The following is a 16,381-nucleotide window of genomic DNA, read 5'->3' on the forward strand; positions in this document are numbered from 1 at the left end:
CTGGCACAGAATCACCTCTCCTTATGCCAGCAACCTCGGCCTTCCAAGACAGGGGGCCCCACACAAAGTGTGCATGGGCCAGCCCTGCCTTGGAACAGTGTGACAGTGACAACTGGCACCGCCCAGAAACAGGTGCAGGAGTGTTCCTGCAGAGCACCTGTAGAGGCCTTTGGCTTCAGTGCATGGATGTGCTTTAATTTCAAGTATTACCTTAAACAAAAAAGCCCGTGCTGCCCCATCAGTGTATGCACCATGCTCTCTCAGTGTCTAATGAATATCAGTATTTTTCCAGTTTTACAGAATTTTTCAGTTAAAATAAACCTGAGAAGCTTTTAAAATATGCACTTACACAAAATACAGAGCTGCAAATAAGAAACGTGTACAGAATGAAACACAGAACAAGCAGCAAGAATAAATAAGTATTTATTGAATTCACTCTGTACCAACCTCCTTACTGAGAAATAAATATAATTAGAAACCCAAAACATTTTTAAACATAATTTTAAAACCCAACTAAAATTTTAGGTTAATTTAGTCATTTTCATGACTAAAATTTTGCACAGTGGAAGTCATTATTCTTCATTGCTATGTCCAGCCTCAATTTTTCTTCTCTTCCTCCTTTCTTTTTTCTTTTGTTCTTCCTTCCTTTCTTTTTTCCCTCCAGCTGCAAGAGAAGTCATAAAATCCTCAATGACAGTTTAAGGGTGATGTAAAAAAACTGAATTAATGCTTTGTGAAAGTTAAAAATTAAGCTTTATTTAGTTACCAAATGTAATGGTAGAAATTCACTGGGAATTCTAGAAAACATCTTCACAGATTTAAATTTGGCACGACTTCCATCTTATACTTTGTCTTCATACAATTGGACAAAGAAGAATTATGGATGTTGATTCTTTTTTTCATTTAAATGAGAAAAGAAAGACTTTCCATATTCGTACGTGCTGATCATTATGGCACAAGCAGGAGCAACTTTAAACAGCCGTGGAGTAATACCTGCCCAGAAGAGAGAAGGAAGTATTCACTATTACTTGTTTTCAGACCCAAGTGCTGCAGTACAATGTGTTGATCACAATATATTGATACCATAGTATAATCAGTTTAGAGCTGGGATTCTACCTGCTCACACACCTCACAATACTCAATTTACTGACTGTAGGTATTACCAGTGTAATAACCTTATGCCCTCACCTCTGCTGTCTTGTGTGGTCTGCCTGCCTCAAGTCCATTGTGTCTCTGCCCCTTCTGACTCCATGCAAATGGAGCACCTGGACCTGCAGGGCTCCTGTGCTCCAGCACACAAGAGGTGGCCTCTACTAAATTGAAGAACCCTGGTCACATGAATAAATGATGGAATGTAAGTGTTAAATGTCTCCCATTATAGTCAACTGTGATCTTGCCAGTGGAGGTTAGAAAGTGATTCAGTCTAGAGAAAGGGGAATAAGGCTGATCCCCTTGTCCACACACATCCAGCCCTCTACTTCCACTTGAAATGCAAAGATGCCTGCCAAGAGCCAGCACAGACGACACACAACCTATGGAGAACTTGTGTGCATTTGGAACAGCAGCAAGGAGCCAGGCAGGCCAACCCCAGTCATCTCAGCTACATGTGGCCAGCTGAACTGAACTGGGGGCTGATCAAGAGTATCTCTAAACTCTGCTACCCATGTGTCAGGACTGAAATGTAAGTGTCTTAATCTATTAACTGAATTCAATATCAATGTTATTGATACTCTGTGGTGTCTTGCATTCTGTTAGCATCCAGTGCTCTAAAATATGCAAATCCTGTTACCCAGCTATGCCAGCACTGTACAGCAGATAAAGCAGTTTAATCTCTTTCAGCAAACACAAGTCCTGCAAGGCTTAACCACCTGTGCAGCCATTTACACCAGGGGCCCTAGGGAGCCAGTGCAGTGTGGTGAAGTCTGGTAAGTATCCTGGATTTGTCTCTTGCTGATGATCATTTCAGTATGAGCTACAATAGGATTTTATCTCAATATTATTTTAATCTCAGTATCTTGTCATTTCCACCTCAGGCTGCCAGAGTCATGCAGCAGAGGGCCAATGTTTTCCCCTGTCCTCCTCTGGTCACCAACATATCTATAGAAGCCTTTCTTGTTGCCCTTGACATCCCTGGCCAGATTCATTTCCAAACCTGATCTCTGTCGACTTGGACCATTTCTCTGTGACAGGTGACCTGTCCTGGCTTCCTTATTGTGTTTGAGCTTGTCCAGGAGCACCTTCTTCCTCCATACAGGCCTCGGAGTTTTCACCTAACTTTCTCTTTGCTGGGATACATTGTTCCTGAGCCTGGAGGAGATGATTCCTGAATATTAACCAGCTTTCTTGGGCCTCTCCTCCCTCCAGGACTTTATCCCATGGTACTCTACCAAGAAGATCCCAGGAGAGGCCAATGTCTGCATGTCTGTTGCTTTATGCAAACTATTGCATAACTGACAGTGTTCACAGAAATGGAAATATAAAACTTATGCATTTTAAAATCTACAATTAAGAACTCTCTAGTCTGAATTTTTTAAGAGATAAGAAAAATTTTACCTGCAAATAATCCAGTAACCCCATTTCTGGCAGCAATTTTCCTCATAACTGCCAAGGTTGATTTACTGTCCCTCTGTGGAACTCAATACAGTACAAGACAACAGTGAATTAGGCAATCCATGCAATGCCACAGAATGGTATTTTTAGAAATCAGAGACAGTAACAGATAGAATTGTTAGGTTTAACTTCTTTTTTTGTTAATTTTATCCATCTTATTTATATATTATGTTAAATTAATACAGTATGCAAATACAAAAGTTGAAACAGCAAGACATGGAAAAGACCTGTAGTAAAACCTAGAATAAGATATATGAACAGCTACTATAGTCTTTACAGGATTGATGATACAGGTGAAAAAAGCCAAAGTAGTTTCATAGAATACATTCATCAGGAATATCCCACAGCCCTTGGAAGCCAAAAAATATTTTTGCATAGACAAGAATATTGTCAAATATTTTGAGAGACAAAATGTAAATGCATAGTCAGTGTCCAACTCTAACAGTAACTGGATTTGGAAAGAATTAAACTGGCACAAATTAAAGATTACCATAACTGAATTTTAAAAATAGAAATTAATCTTATTAATATTAACCTAATAAATATATGGCAGACACATGTTTCAAAGTGGTGTTAGGAAGGAATTCTTACATTCATCAACACAGGAAAAGAATTAAAAACAGTAACTATTTATATTTAAAACTTTTTTAATACTTGTTCTGCAATCAAATAATAATAATTTCTTTCAAGAATTACTCTAGGAAAAAAAAATTTAACTGAGAGAATGAAACCTCATGCCAAAAAGTGAACACTTATTTTCTAAGCAGAAACTATTTGGATACTCAGCCTTTTTAATGGTCTGTAATCTTAAAGCCATGATATAATATTTATTTAGGTTAATGTAAGTCCTTCACTGGTCCATATCCCAAGCAATAGAAAAGAAAGGTATTATATACAACTTCAATTTTATAAAACAGAGCAGTGCTCTACTGACAAGAGCAAAACAGAAACTTCCTCTTTCATCCTTTAAAATGCCTGAGGGATAAAATGTTTGCATATGCTTTAAAAGTGGCAAATATTTACAATTTGTACCACAAGGCATACCCAAACACTATGTTTTATTTTTTGAAACACTATAGGTTTTTTTTATTTTGAAACACTATAGGGTTTTTTATGCTTACCAGCAACTTACTTTTTAAAGTCTCATTCTCCCAAAGCTGGGTCTGCCTATGTGTTTTCACTACATCAAATGGCTGAGTTACAACAGCTGCAATCTATCAGGAAATCAGTTTTAATGTTAGTACACAAAAAATTAAAATTAACCCTAAATTTTTAAATTAAAGTGCACACACAATTTAAAATTAAATTTGATATTCCAAGCACATTATATTTTTAAGTCTTTTATGTCAGACCACTGTAGTTTATTCAGATTTTTTTAGTCAGGTTGAATGCCACACCACATGTGTTTAAAGTACAAGCACCCCAAAATATACAACATTTCTAAGAGAATAACCTAAAACCATACATTTTAAAAATAGTTTATTAGTGCTAATAATAAAGAATAGTACTAGAAATGAAATTATATACTTACAGAGCCAGATGCTGCTCCTGAAGTAAAAGAAACAAAAAATGTGGGTTCATGTGCACCAACTTCCTTGCACATCATCTTCTTGAAACGTTCATAATTATACCAATACATTGCTATGATTACAAAAACATAAACTTTCATTACAACAGATTTGTATCTCAAGTACAACAATTCTTATATCAAGTCCAGATGTTAGAATTCTACTGTGGCAATAGAAGCAAACAGAAACAAGAGCTGAAAGCATAATAAGTGTCCTATGTGATAACCCATGGACAGATGCTGTGTTCTCCTTGTTCTCCATACCCCAAATTTCTTCATGTGATACAAATTAGCCTAATCATTTTGTCTTTCCCTTAGGTAACCCCTACCTTCATACAATCTAAACCAAGCACCATAAAACATTCAATTTAAAATAAATCAAAAGGTAGTCTAATTACTTGCTGTGTTTTCAGGCATATTTCACATATCTCAGTAATTCTACAAAAACACATTTAATACAAAATGAAATGTTGCTCAGGACTGCCTCATACTTTTTTGAGGCAGAGTATAAATTTTATTTCTGAGAGAACCAAAAAAATATGATTTTGATCCCTGGAATTATAATAGGGAAATGCCTCTCTGGGGACTGTCAAAGGAAGGTCCAGCAAACAATTTTTAGGAGTAACATCTGTTTCTGTGACCATCTGCTGAACTAAACAGCACTTTTTCTGCTTTCTAACTAAAACTTCAAGTGATATACTGCTAGGCTGAATTAGAGAGTAATTCCTCATGGCAGTTGGTTGACCAAATACTGCAAATGACAGCTCCATATCCTGAAAGGTAACAACGTTCAGAACTGAGTTCTGGAGTTTGTGCCAGCAGAAAAATTGCACAGCATTTCCTTGCCATGAAGACTACCAGCAGATGTGCCTGGCCCCCAACATTTTACAAAACTAAAGGTAGGCAGTATCTCAGAGGGCATTCTGAGGATTTGAGGAGAATGTACTATTGAAATGTACAAAACTCTAATTTAATATAAATTATCTAAAGCCAGAATTTTCTTAAGAACCTACAGGACACATTTCCCTGAACGCCACTTACATTTATATTGTCTGTGACACTGCTTAAAGGAGGACTCAAATATTATTATTAAACCAATTTTTGTGGTTTTAGGCATTCATAACTTAAGTTTTGTTCAGCCTAGCTAGCGTCCCAAGGAACATGCTTGAAACATGTCATGAACACTTGGGCTAGGAATAGAGCAGAATTCTAATTATCCTGTGCTCCTTGAGTCATGCTGTGCTGTTTGCCTGTTTTCAGGAGGACCTGCTTTCTCAACTCCATGTTACAGTGATTTTAACTCTTGAGATAGCTGACTTGAACTCCCTGCAGCAAAGGAGCAAAATGAGAACACCAGAGATGCAGCTGCTGTTGGGGCATTATTCAAACTGAAGAGCTTGGACTGAAGGTACAAAGGGAGGACACCATAGCAGACAGAGAGCAGTTATGAGGAAAAAATTATCAGGAAACACAGTTGGAAAAGGCATTAAGCAGTATTAAACACCCTTAGCTTTAAATAAACAGAATTTTGTGGCATTTGGGTTTTTTTTAAATACATTTTCCTTTACTCATGTTTCCACTTGCCTGTTCACTATTGGTTGAGTAGTTCTCAACATGCAGCTACTGCCTTGTAGGTTAATTTGTGTCTCTACCATCATGCCCACAAAGTACTGGGTACAGATGAGTGAGTGGCCACTGGCTGTCCAGGGAATGCCAGAGCAGTGTGGAAACTGACTAAAAATCAACAAGCCTGGCTTGGAGCAGTGGAGAAACAGCAGGTGTGGACACAAGAACCTGAAAAGTGCTAAGAAGAATGCACATCACCTTAGTGCCCTCTTCCTTGTGCACTCCCTCTGATCTTCCCACTCTGTTAAAAGCAGCAGGGGGAAGGAAGCTCACTAGTTCCAGCCACACTGCTACAGACAAAAATCAATAAAAGAATAAGAGTTTCTACTTGAAGTCAGACAGCAGGGATCAGATGAAGAATTTTAGAGTTCCCTTACAAACCTTAGAGAAGAGCCTAAGAGAAAATTGCATTTGGCAGAGAAGAAAAATAAGTAAATTAAAAATAAAAATTGAAGAGGAAACACTTCAGAGAAAAGATTCAGATGAATTCTGGCAGTTGTCTTTAGCCTTAGTGAAACCATGTTTTCATAGGGTGAGAAGCCTTCCCTATCACAGAAGACTAAATTAAGTCCCATCAGGGAACTGCATCTTTAGGCAGGAAATACATTCCAAACACAATCTTCAAACACCTTCCAGTAGCTAAGTGAAAGAGAACAGAGCACTATAAATTCTGAAAAGAAGACAGCTGAAATAATTTGGTTCAGTTTACTCACTTAACTACCAACAGCAATTTTAAAGTAAATATCCTCATCACACCCCACTTATGTCACAGTTTGGTTCACAGCCAATTTAAAATTTACTCGGGGTACACATATCCTATAACAGCCCAAACCAATGACTGGCCCCCAGGTTGATTGGAAACACAAATTAAATTAGATACCAGATCATCTTAAGAGTGAAGTAAGACAACAGAGATAGCAGGTCAAATAGTTCAAGGGTTCTCTGACTCCAAAACCAGCTTTGATTAAGAATCTTTCCAAAAATAGGTTTGAAGAATTGTTCTGGGCCAACGTAAAGTGTTTAAAGATTCCTGGTACTACCCCAATGACAGAAACGGCTTCAATGACAACTGATGCCTGATGATCCAAAAGTATTCTGACAAAAACAGGTCTTAAAGGGACAGGGGCTTGCTGGTGCTTTAGGATCGTAACACCTGTCCCAGTTACCTTAAGGAATAGCCCTAAGACTAGTCGTGCTTTGAATCAGACTTTTCTTCTTCTAGGCTTTCAGCTTTCGAGTCTTGCTAAAGAGTTTTTTGGAGCAGTTATACAAACAAATTCATCTTGATTTAAAAAAAATAAAATCTTGAAGACACTACTGTGTCACTCTCTGTACATGTTTCCAAAATTATGTAACAGAACACTTAGATACAGCATGTTTATCAGAAAATAGCCACTATTTCTATCACAGAGAAAATTTCCAGCTGAAACTCTTCAAAAGCAGTCATTGTATAAGCTAAAGATGAGAAGAAAGTCTAAGTACAGAGAAAGGGAATGTAACAATGAATCCTATCTGGTATCCACAAACAAAATGGGGGGGAAAAATCACATCTTCAGAGAATTTATAAATAAAAACACTCAAAAAAGACAAATCTCAGGTCATTCCTAAAGCCAACTATTAAAACTACTTAAAAGCACAGAAAAATAATATAAAAACATAAACAAAAACCTGCATGGGAAATAAACCTTACCTGAGAAAGGCACATCTCTCAGAATAGTTGAAGCCCAGCCCTGCCACAGGGAGAGCCACCCATCTACAGTCACTTTGGTGCTGACACGCAGGTACAGCTGCTTGTAGGATGACCTGCGATACTGCATTTGGGTTTTGATCAGCTCCAGGGGACTCACCACAGTGGCAGAACCAACTGCAAAGGAAACATGGCTTTTTTAGAAAAATCAGTATTTAATAGTTCCATTTCCTGAGCATTCAAGTCATGCCTCACCTTACTTTATATATTTGATTCTTTTCAACTCTTCCATTGCTAAAAACGCCAATCACTTGTTTTTAAAATTTTTAAAAGTTTAATAGTAATAAAATGGTTATAAAAATAGTAATACAATTAGAGTAATAATAATTTGGACAATTTGAATTAGGACAATATGAGACAATAGAACCAAAGAGTTACGGACGTCCGGGTACCTTTTTCTGGGCAGCACGAGCCCGAAAAAGGGCACCTGTTAACAAAGGATTAACCCTTAAAAGCAATAGCCTGTTGCATATTCATACACCTCATACATGATGATAAATTCCATTCAAATACAGGATTCTGTCTGGTCATCATCAGCTTCATCCTCCAAATCCTAACAGAGCCTTCGAGGTGGGAAGAAGTTCGTTTGTTCTGATAAGAGGGCAATAAATTCTTCTTCTCTGAAAGATTTAGGTGTCCTGTGGCTGCTATCTCGCTGCGAGTCCTTTCTTTTAAAAAAAGTATCCTACATAGCATCCTTTCTATTTTAACAATTTTTATAACCTAAAACTATATTTAACACAGTACTTAAGAAAACTAATACAGCATTACTTTCTAACACAACACATATAATATTCATTTTAATATTTGCGAAAAGCCAATCATAAAATACATGCATTTTTCACATCCATTTTTCCTTGAACTAATTCTCAAAATAAGTTTCCTTTCCAGATAAGAAAAACATGCCTATTCACAGTACCTACATTTCCAATTTAGGGGTTTTTTTTCAATGCTTGCATATTGTAAAGAATGTAACATGCTGAGAATCCTCATTTTTCAGCCTAACATAAATAGGCTGAGAATTTTGAGTACTTAAAGTCAATTATTTTCATTACCATTTTAAACTGTAACTTGAAGAAAGCAATCTTGATGTTTAAGGCGTCTTTTTATGTTAAGGACAGAATTGTGGTTACAGATTTAAGCTTTTATTGATTTCTAAGCATCTTTGCCACTCTTATTTTAAACTATAAAGAATGATTAGCAGGCAATCTGTATCTGATAAAGTAACTCTTGCATCTTGCACAATGGTCAGTGAGTCATCATTCAGTAACAAGCTACCATCGCACATCTACAGACATTAAAAATTTTACTAGATCCAAGAATTTTTCTTCTGTTGCTGGAATAAGGTTTTACACATGAACTTAAAATCTGGAACAGCCTAAGAATAATGTGCTACAACACCACAAAATAGCAATCCTTTTTCCACTACTCTGCAAGTGCTCCCATGGTTGTCACAGGTAGAACATGGAACTGCATCATCAGACCCTTCTAAGGAAGACCTAAAATATATTCTCTCAGTTAATTCTACAAAAATAGATGAAGAAAAGGATAAACAAAAGTAAGAAAATATAAAAATTCCATCCACATCATACAGCAGTAAAACCACTACAAGTCCAATTTTCATCTTTGTTATAATTACCTATGTACTTTCCATGATAGCAAATTACAATTTTTATTATTAGATTGATGGCAGAACAGACTTAAATTAAACTGTCCTTGGTAGAAATCTAGAAATATAAAATTCTGAAAAAAATAAAAATATATTGAAAGTGTTTCAGCAAAACCAAATCTCATTATTCCAGGTTAGAGGGTTTTGTTGCCCAAGAAATACTGGTAATAACAGTATTCCTTCCTATCCCTCATTTAAACCCACAGCATATTTACTTTAAATAAAAGTCAAGAAAACAGCATAGAGGTATTATGTTCCAGTTTTCTCTTTAAACAGAAGACAACTTACATCTGCTTAAGGAACCTGCAATAACTGGAATGTGCTCATCATGCTTTCCTGGTCTATTTTTCAAAGCTTCACACAGCTGATCATAGCAGGTAAAATAGATTGCTGTGGTAGGAACTGCCATTATTCTAAAATATAAGAGAAGAAATTTAAATTAATACCAGGAAAGCAGGAGAATAAAGTCAACTATCTTGTATTGATATTTTACTTATATTTAAAAAAATCTCCAGCTGTGTGTAATGCATTAATAAAAAAACCAACATTAATCCCATAGCTTTGATTCACTGCCTCTAGTTCAGAGTTTCAAACCTACACATTTCCCAGGTTTTCATTTCATTAGGGAAAACTGTAAGTAAAATGATGGTAGATTATCTCAGTCAAAATCTATTCCATACCAGCTCCAGAACTATTTTGATAAAGAATGAGAAGTGAAAGATCTGAAAATGAAGAACCCAAACAAAATATTACAGAAGTACTACTAAACTTAACTTTAATTTATGTAACAATTGGATATTATGCTCTTGATCAACAGCCATGATACTCAGTACTTGAGAGACAATGTAGTATGCACAAATATAAGCTTTTTCCATACCAGCATAGTAGAGACTGTAGTAGCAACAGGTAGATTCAATAATCATTCAGTGCAGGGGAAAAGCACCACACCTCATTTAATCTGGCAATTACACTTCTGTGTTATGTCTGTGCCAATTCAGCATGTACCACCATTACCAAAAACCACTGAGGACCATCATGCTTGGAAAACCAACATGGCTTAGTTTATATCTTCTCTCCTACTTGTGTGACTCTCTCCAGTAAAGAAGTTAGTTCTCTGCCAGAGAACAGAACATGTGCTTTGTAAAAAAACTGTAGTGACTGAACAGTTCAGTCAGGTCCTAAGGTTTGTATTTTGAAATTGCCACATACTGGAGGGTTAACAAGGCTGAACTGCACCATGCTTTGCTTTTTTTGTGCCTATACACTGAGCACTGTCTGCAAATCAAAAGCGTACCAGTGCTTCCCACTGGGCACTTCACACTTTGTGCCTTACAAGATACAAGTTTAATACACATCTTAGATTTGAAAACGTTTTTGTTTTATGAAGGAGAACATAATTATAGAGGTCTTAATTTCTATCTTTACTAGGTCAATATGAATAAAAAGATAAAACAGTTTGGGGCTGTTAAATCTAAAAAGAAGACCAGGAGGAGATCTGATTGCCATGTTTAAATATGTAAATTGCTCTTGTAGAGAGAAAATGAATTATCTGTTTATCCAGATAGAATAAAACCCCAAAGTTCTTTGAAATAAAGAAGATGATTATAAAAATTAAGTGAGGGTAATGAGGTGGAACACCAGAGTGTCTGGAAACAGCTGTGCTGCTGATAGCAAGTCATTAAGTAACAAGATACAACAAGAATGTGTTGAAGACTGACCCTCTCAAGTGATCAGTTCCCATCCTTGTGATTCGATGATGCTATCAGAAAAAAGCAGAATGAGAAGTCTATTGATCCTGCTTAACTACTGAGAATGTATCAGGAAATTCTAAAATCTGGTAAAAATTATACTGTCCATAGGCATTTCTGATTGAACTGATTAGTCTGAAACTTCAGAATTGACCAAATTTTTAAAATAACTTAGAAATAAGCATATTAATTTCTCCAAAATAATTAATTAATTTTTTAAACCATAGCTTACAGCATGTTACCAAAATAACTCATTCAACTTACAGTGTTGGGGGAAGCCCACTCCACAGTGACTTAATTCCCTCTATTCGAATAATTTTCACAAATGCATCCTAAAAATATAACCAGGCAAAGAGCAATAGTTAGCTACAAACTTTGTAGTTAGGAATATATTTTAGCTGTCAGAACACAAAACTAATGTCTTTAAAAGTATGTTTTTAAAATGGCTTATCATTGTAAGACCCCAATTTTAAAACTGTTTACACAAGCTATCACACTTAACCATGCAAACAGTTCCACTAAGCTGAACAGAATAATTTATGTGACTGAAATTAAGAATTTCCTTCCATCATAAAAAAGCTAAAGCACTAAGTGTTTATCAGTGACTGACTGCCCTGTGAATAACTATTTTCAGTACTAGTATGGTATTGCAGCAATTTGTGGAAACTTCCCAAAAAAATCCACTATTTTTTTTTTCAATATGTAGCAGAGTTTCTAGGCATGAAATAGCAACTAATTCTCAAAGATTCTTCAATACTTCCTCTGACAACATGACCCCATACATGCAATGTGTATACACTATACCATATACAAGATATCAATTATTATTACAGCTGTCCTGTATATTCCCAGGAGACTGACAGCACAACAACACAAAACCTTGAAGATCGTTCAGCTGAAATCACAAGCAAAACCAAAAACTTTGTCAGGATACTAATCTTCCTAAAACATCTGGGGAAAGAGGTTGGGATTCAATGGATTAGAATATGCCTAAGACCAGACATTATTACAGAGCCTCAAAAGACAGAGTCTGGCAGACCACAGAAAGGACTTAGAGGAAGAAAAAAGCAAATGGCTTTAGAGGAGACAGCCTTGATGGACTAACCCTGTGAGGTAAAAAGTTGAATGGAAAAAACAAAGAAATGGTTTATTACAACAAACCTGATTAGCTTTGAAAGGAAGCCCAGAATCCCTAGAGGTCCTAACACGGTTTAACAAAAAGACACTTTTATACTAGCTGGATAATATGTTAATAACCCAGCTTCAACAAGCTGACAAAACAGGAAGGTATAGATAAAAGATAAGATTCATTTTTTTTAAGAAAGAAGATGAAGTTATATGATAATCATTCTTCGTTAAGAATCACCTTGTTATGGCAAAACTAGGCATAAATTCATGTCTAATAGAAAATAAGTAACTTTCTAAAATTACATAGTAAAGGTAATTGAAAAAAAATCACACTTGTAAAGCTATTAATTTAAAAAAAACTTTTAAACTACTGAAGACACCTCTTGCATTAACATCCCATTCTCAAGATTTTAATTCTGAAAAATCCTTGCATAGGTTTAATTTCAGGGCAGAGTCAAAACAAAAATTGACTCATGAACCAGCATGACAGTATCTGCCAGCAAGTCTGGTTCAAGTGTTCAGGAGAATGCTACTCCTACAAGTCTAGATACTTCACAGGATAGAGACTTCTCTGGATAGAGAACTTGACACATGAACTTAACTTTAAACACTATCTGCACCATTAGTTCAGCTCAGAAGCATATTGGGAGATATATGGGCACAAGGGACATAAGCAGGAAAGAGAAAATTATTACCTGCAATCAGCAACTACTGCCAATATAGCTGAAGTGGGGAAAATGAAATCATAAAGCCAGTAACCTGGGAGGAGAGCTGTGCAGCTGCCTCCTTGTTCATCTTAAGTAAGGAATAGGTATTTTTTTCAGACAGTAGAAGGTCTCATCAATCATCAGTGTCACCACATGAAGGCCCTCTCAAATGATAACAGATTCCAGCAGAGCCCGAAAAAATCTGAAAACTTTAGAGTATGCTACTTAAAAATGCAGTTTTATATAAATGTAAAATGTTCTTACCAATGTCCCTTTGAAATGCCCAGGTTTTTTATACCAGGCTTTGCTGTCCCCATTTTTACAAACATATACATGATCCATACGGCCGTTGGAGTTTACAAAACATTTTCCTAAAAAGTGGTATATAAGAATATAGTTAATGCTTATAAGATTGTTTTTATGCAGCTGCAATTTCAAATTGGATATAATGGCAACACAGATTTATCTCTAGTTAGACACAGAGGGGCAAAATAATTTTGGTAAGACAGTAATGACAAATTAGGTCAAAGGAGAGAAGGTACAAATGTACTACTCAGACTGCCCAACTAAAGGCTCCAAGAGACATGTTTAGGTTATATTACCATCCACTGAAAGGTAAAACTAACACAAGAACTGAACGTCACTATTGTATGCAACTGTGAACATCTTTCAGACTTTTAAATCTTTTATTAAGTAGCCTCACCATCCACTTCAAGTGGAGTTATTGGATCTTATCTGTATTATTATTGTTGTATCTTATCTTGGTCTGTATTTATACTAGATCATCCCCTCCATTTGTTTTTTATTTCTCCTACATTATGTACTTTGAACCTGTTGGATAAAATATTATTGCCATTACAAAAACATACTTCAAGCTTCACATTTGCAGATTTCTGAAGGCTTTATAACTTACTCAAGAACAGGATAGAAGGCACAAGTATTTTTCCTAATTTAATTTGCAAGTGTGACTGCAAATACTCACCTCCACATTCAACATGAAAAACCAGTCATCTTCTTTCCTTTTAAATCTCATATACTAAGTACAAGTAAATAGTAGGAACCATTAGCTCATCTTTGACAGCACAATATCTTCATCTATTTAGAACCCAAGTGGCAAGTGACTTGTTAAGACTTCTCCATTTCAAAAATCTCTGGATTCTGGAGGAGATGAACTTTGATATAACATCCTGACCACACAAGTCCTCTGATGAAATATTTATTCATTTAGTACAAGGTTTTTATTGTTCAACTCAACTCAGTATTAGCTGTATGTTCTGCTATAATGAAAATATTAAGACAGGGAAAAAAAGCCTGTTTAAAATGATATGGATGTATGGGATTTTTTTCTACTGTGTCTGTTTAGTACATACTGGTGTGTGCCTTCCCCCCACCCCAACAGTTATATTGGAGAAACAAACTCAAACATTCTGCACCTCTTGTGCAGAATGCTATGCAGTTGTCACAGCATTATGACAACTATCAGCTAAGTACAAGAGCAAAAAGCAAACTGTGTCCCCCATTACACTACACAATTATTTGTTTACCGTCATGGAATGGATTCCTTTGGGCTTGCAGTCGAGTTTTGATAACATCAAGAGGAGTTACTAAAATGAAACAGAAGGCATTTAGAAACACCCTGGATGCCCTGAAAATGTGGAAGTTTACAGATGCCTTATTATGAACTTCTAGAACCTTTTTTTTTTCCAAAGTGGGGGAGGGAGGGAAACACCTAACAGATTTTACAATGTTATCAAGCAGAGAGAAAAGGGATGTCAGCAGACAGAGACAATGCTATCAGAGACAAAGGAGAACTACACACCCTATGTGGTTTGCAAGATATCATATCTGTCTTTTCTAATTTACTTAACAGTTGCATAGGCATGAAATATTAGAAATACACCAAGCTCATTCAAAAACCACTGTATCATGTTGTCTAAAATTGCTTTTATAAGTACAATACCACAAGGCATACAAGATCAAATTTTGGCCTCCAGCATATAAAATAGCACAGCATTTTCTTCACATGTTTGTTCTTTTTCAATTAACTGACCATAATACAACTTTAAAAAAAAGTTAAATTCATTATGTACTTTTCTTTTTTGCTGCATGTAGCCAATATGTGAAACATTGGGCTTCTTGAAAAGTAAGTGAAGGTTTAGTGAACACTTCACTGCTTCCACTGCAGCCCTTACAACTATCACAGGCTGAGACATGCTGAACACTGCAGTGCCTGGGCAGCTGAACCATCTTCCTCCGAATGTATCGGCTGAGGGCTCGATTCCACACATTAGTGGAAACATACGAGAGCAGACATCATGCTGAGTCCAACTGAAGAGTAATCACTTTGTAAGATTCTCTCTGTGGCCAGCTCCATAGATTGCCTTACCAAATAATGATGTAATTATGGCTCCACAACAAGAGGCTATTGCTTGCTGAACAATGGTTAGCTTTTGTACATTGATATCACTCATTTCAGCCATGGCTTCATCCCCAGACAAGAAAAACCTGTTAAGGAACAGAAAAACATATTGTAAGACTACACTCAAAATTTGCAGAAAAAAAGTCAAGGGATAAATATTTTTGATTTTCATTACTAAGTTACGTAGAAGCAGCAATATTACTTTTCTAATCATATATAAGCATCTCAGTAATTTTTGAGATTATTTGAGCCATGTTTTGCAAGTAAGTTTTCTAAAAACAATAAATCTTCAAAATCCTTCCTAAATGAATTACAACACTTACATGTTCTTGCAAACCACGTTAAATGTTTAACATTTCGTTTTATTGCCTTTAACTGCAACAAAGTATTTACAAATAATCTTTAATGCAAATAATCCTTACAAAGATAAACTCCCAGCCTGTAGCCCATAAACTGAAGCACTGCAGAATAAGTGACCCAGCCCTTCTCTTGCTCCCACCTCTCCTGAGAGAGCCCAGAAAGGTCTCCTGGCTGACCCAACAGCCGCAGCCTGCTAGTGATGACTCTGTGCCCTGGCAAGCTCCTCCTTTAATAGGCAAGGACTAGCCACCAATAATGCTACCAGCAAATGCTGATTCCTTGAACGAATCCTGCTCTACGGCTGCATAGGCATGGTCACAGCAATTTAGGAATGCAGTCACAATATCTGCAACTAGACAGGACAGGAGAAGATAATAAAAACACTTCAGAAAATAAAATCTCTAAATAGAGGTGTGTCTTTAAAAATCCACCACTATGCTTAAGTGCAGCCCTAACTTTGTTAGAAACATTGATCTGAGCTTTTCATTGACTTCACAAGAATGTTTTGTTATTTTCACTACGCTTCAAGTTAGATAGAAAAGATTAAGGTGCACAAACCACCTCTGGCCTCTCAGGTGCTAACAACTGCAACGGTGGATGGGGAGATTGTTTATTTTTCACGTATCTTTAACTCAGAAAAGGACCGCTGCCCAGAATTGCGTACGTACCCGTTTACTGGCGGCGCCCGCCGGGGGCAAAGGTCTCCGCGACTCAAGGACAGTCCGGGCTGTGGCGAGGAGAGAAGAACGCAGCCACTCCTACGCCCCCTCCAGGGCCAAAGCAGCCGAGCTCCGTCCCCA

General features: G+C 36.6%; 1 protein-coding gene across 1 annotated transcript; it reads right to left on the reverse strand.

Annotated features, from left to right (window-relative positions):
* Positions 1-730: 730 nt before the first annotated feature.
* On the reverse strand, positions 731-16,380 carry SLC25A40 (solute carrier family 25 member 40). Its single transcript, XM_036378845.2, has 11 exons — positions 16,250-16,380; positions 15,189-15,307; positions 14,347-14,406; positions 13,067-13,173; positions 11,232-11,299; positions 9,508-9,632; positions 7,494-7,667; positions 4,142-4,251; positions 3,743-3,824; positions 2,554-2,634; positions 731-993 (listed from the first exon to the last, which is right to left on the reverse strand). The coding sequence occupies exons 2-11, from the start codon at positions 15,280-15,282 to the stop codon at positions 878-880; spliced, it is 1,017 nt and encodes a 338-aa protein (XP_036234738.1). The 5' UTR covers positions 15,283-15,307; positions 16,250-16,380; the 3' UTR covers positions 731-877.
* Between the last annotated feature and the right edge of the window lies 1 nt (position 16,381).

Source organism: Molothrus ater, chromosome 1 (assembly GCF_012460135.2).
Source record: "Molothrus ater isolate BHLD 08-10-18 breed brown headed cowbird chromosome 1, BPBGC_Mater_1.1, whole genome shotgun sequence".
Taxonomy (NCBI): Eukaryota; Metazoa; Chordata; class Aves; order Passeriformes; family Icteridae; genus Molothrus; species Molothrus ater.

Coding starts and splice junctions, on each gene's coding strand:
- SLC25A40 (XM_036378845.2), bottom strand. CDS start 15,282: ATGGCTGAAATGAGTGATATCAATGTACAAAAGCTAACCATTGTTCAG. Junction 13,174..14,346: donor AAGGAATCCATTCCATGACG/GTAAACAAATAA, acceptor ACCACTTTTTAG/GAAAATGTTTTGTAAACTCC. Junction 3,825..4,141: donor CAGGAGCAGCATCTGGCTCT/GTAAGTATATAA, acceptor ATTTCCTGATAG/ATTGCAGCTGTTGTAACTCA.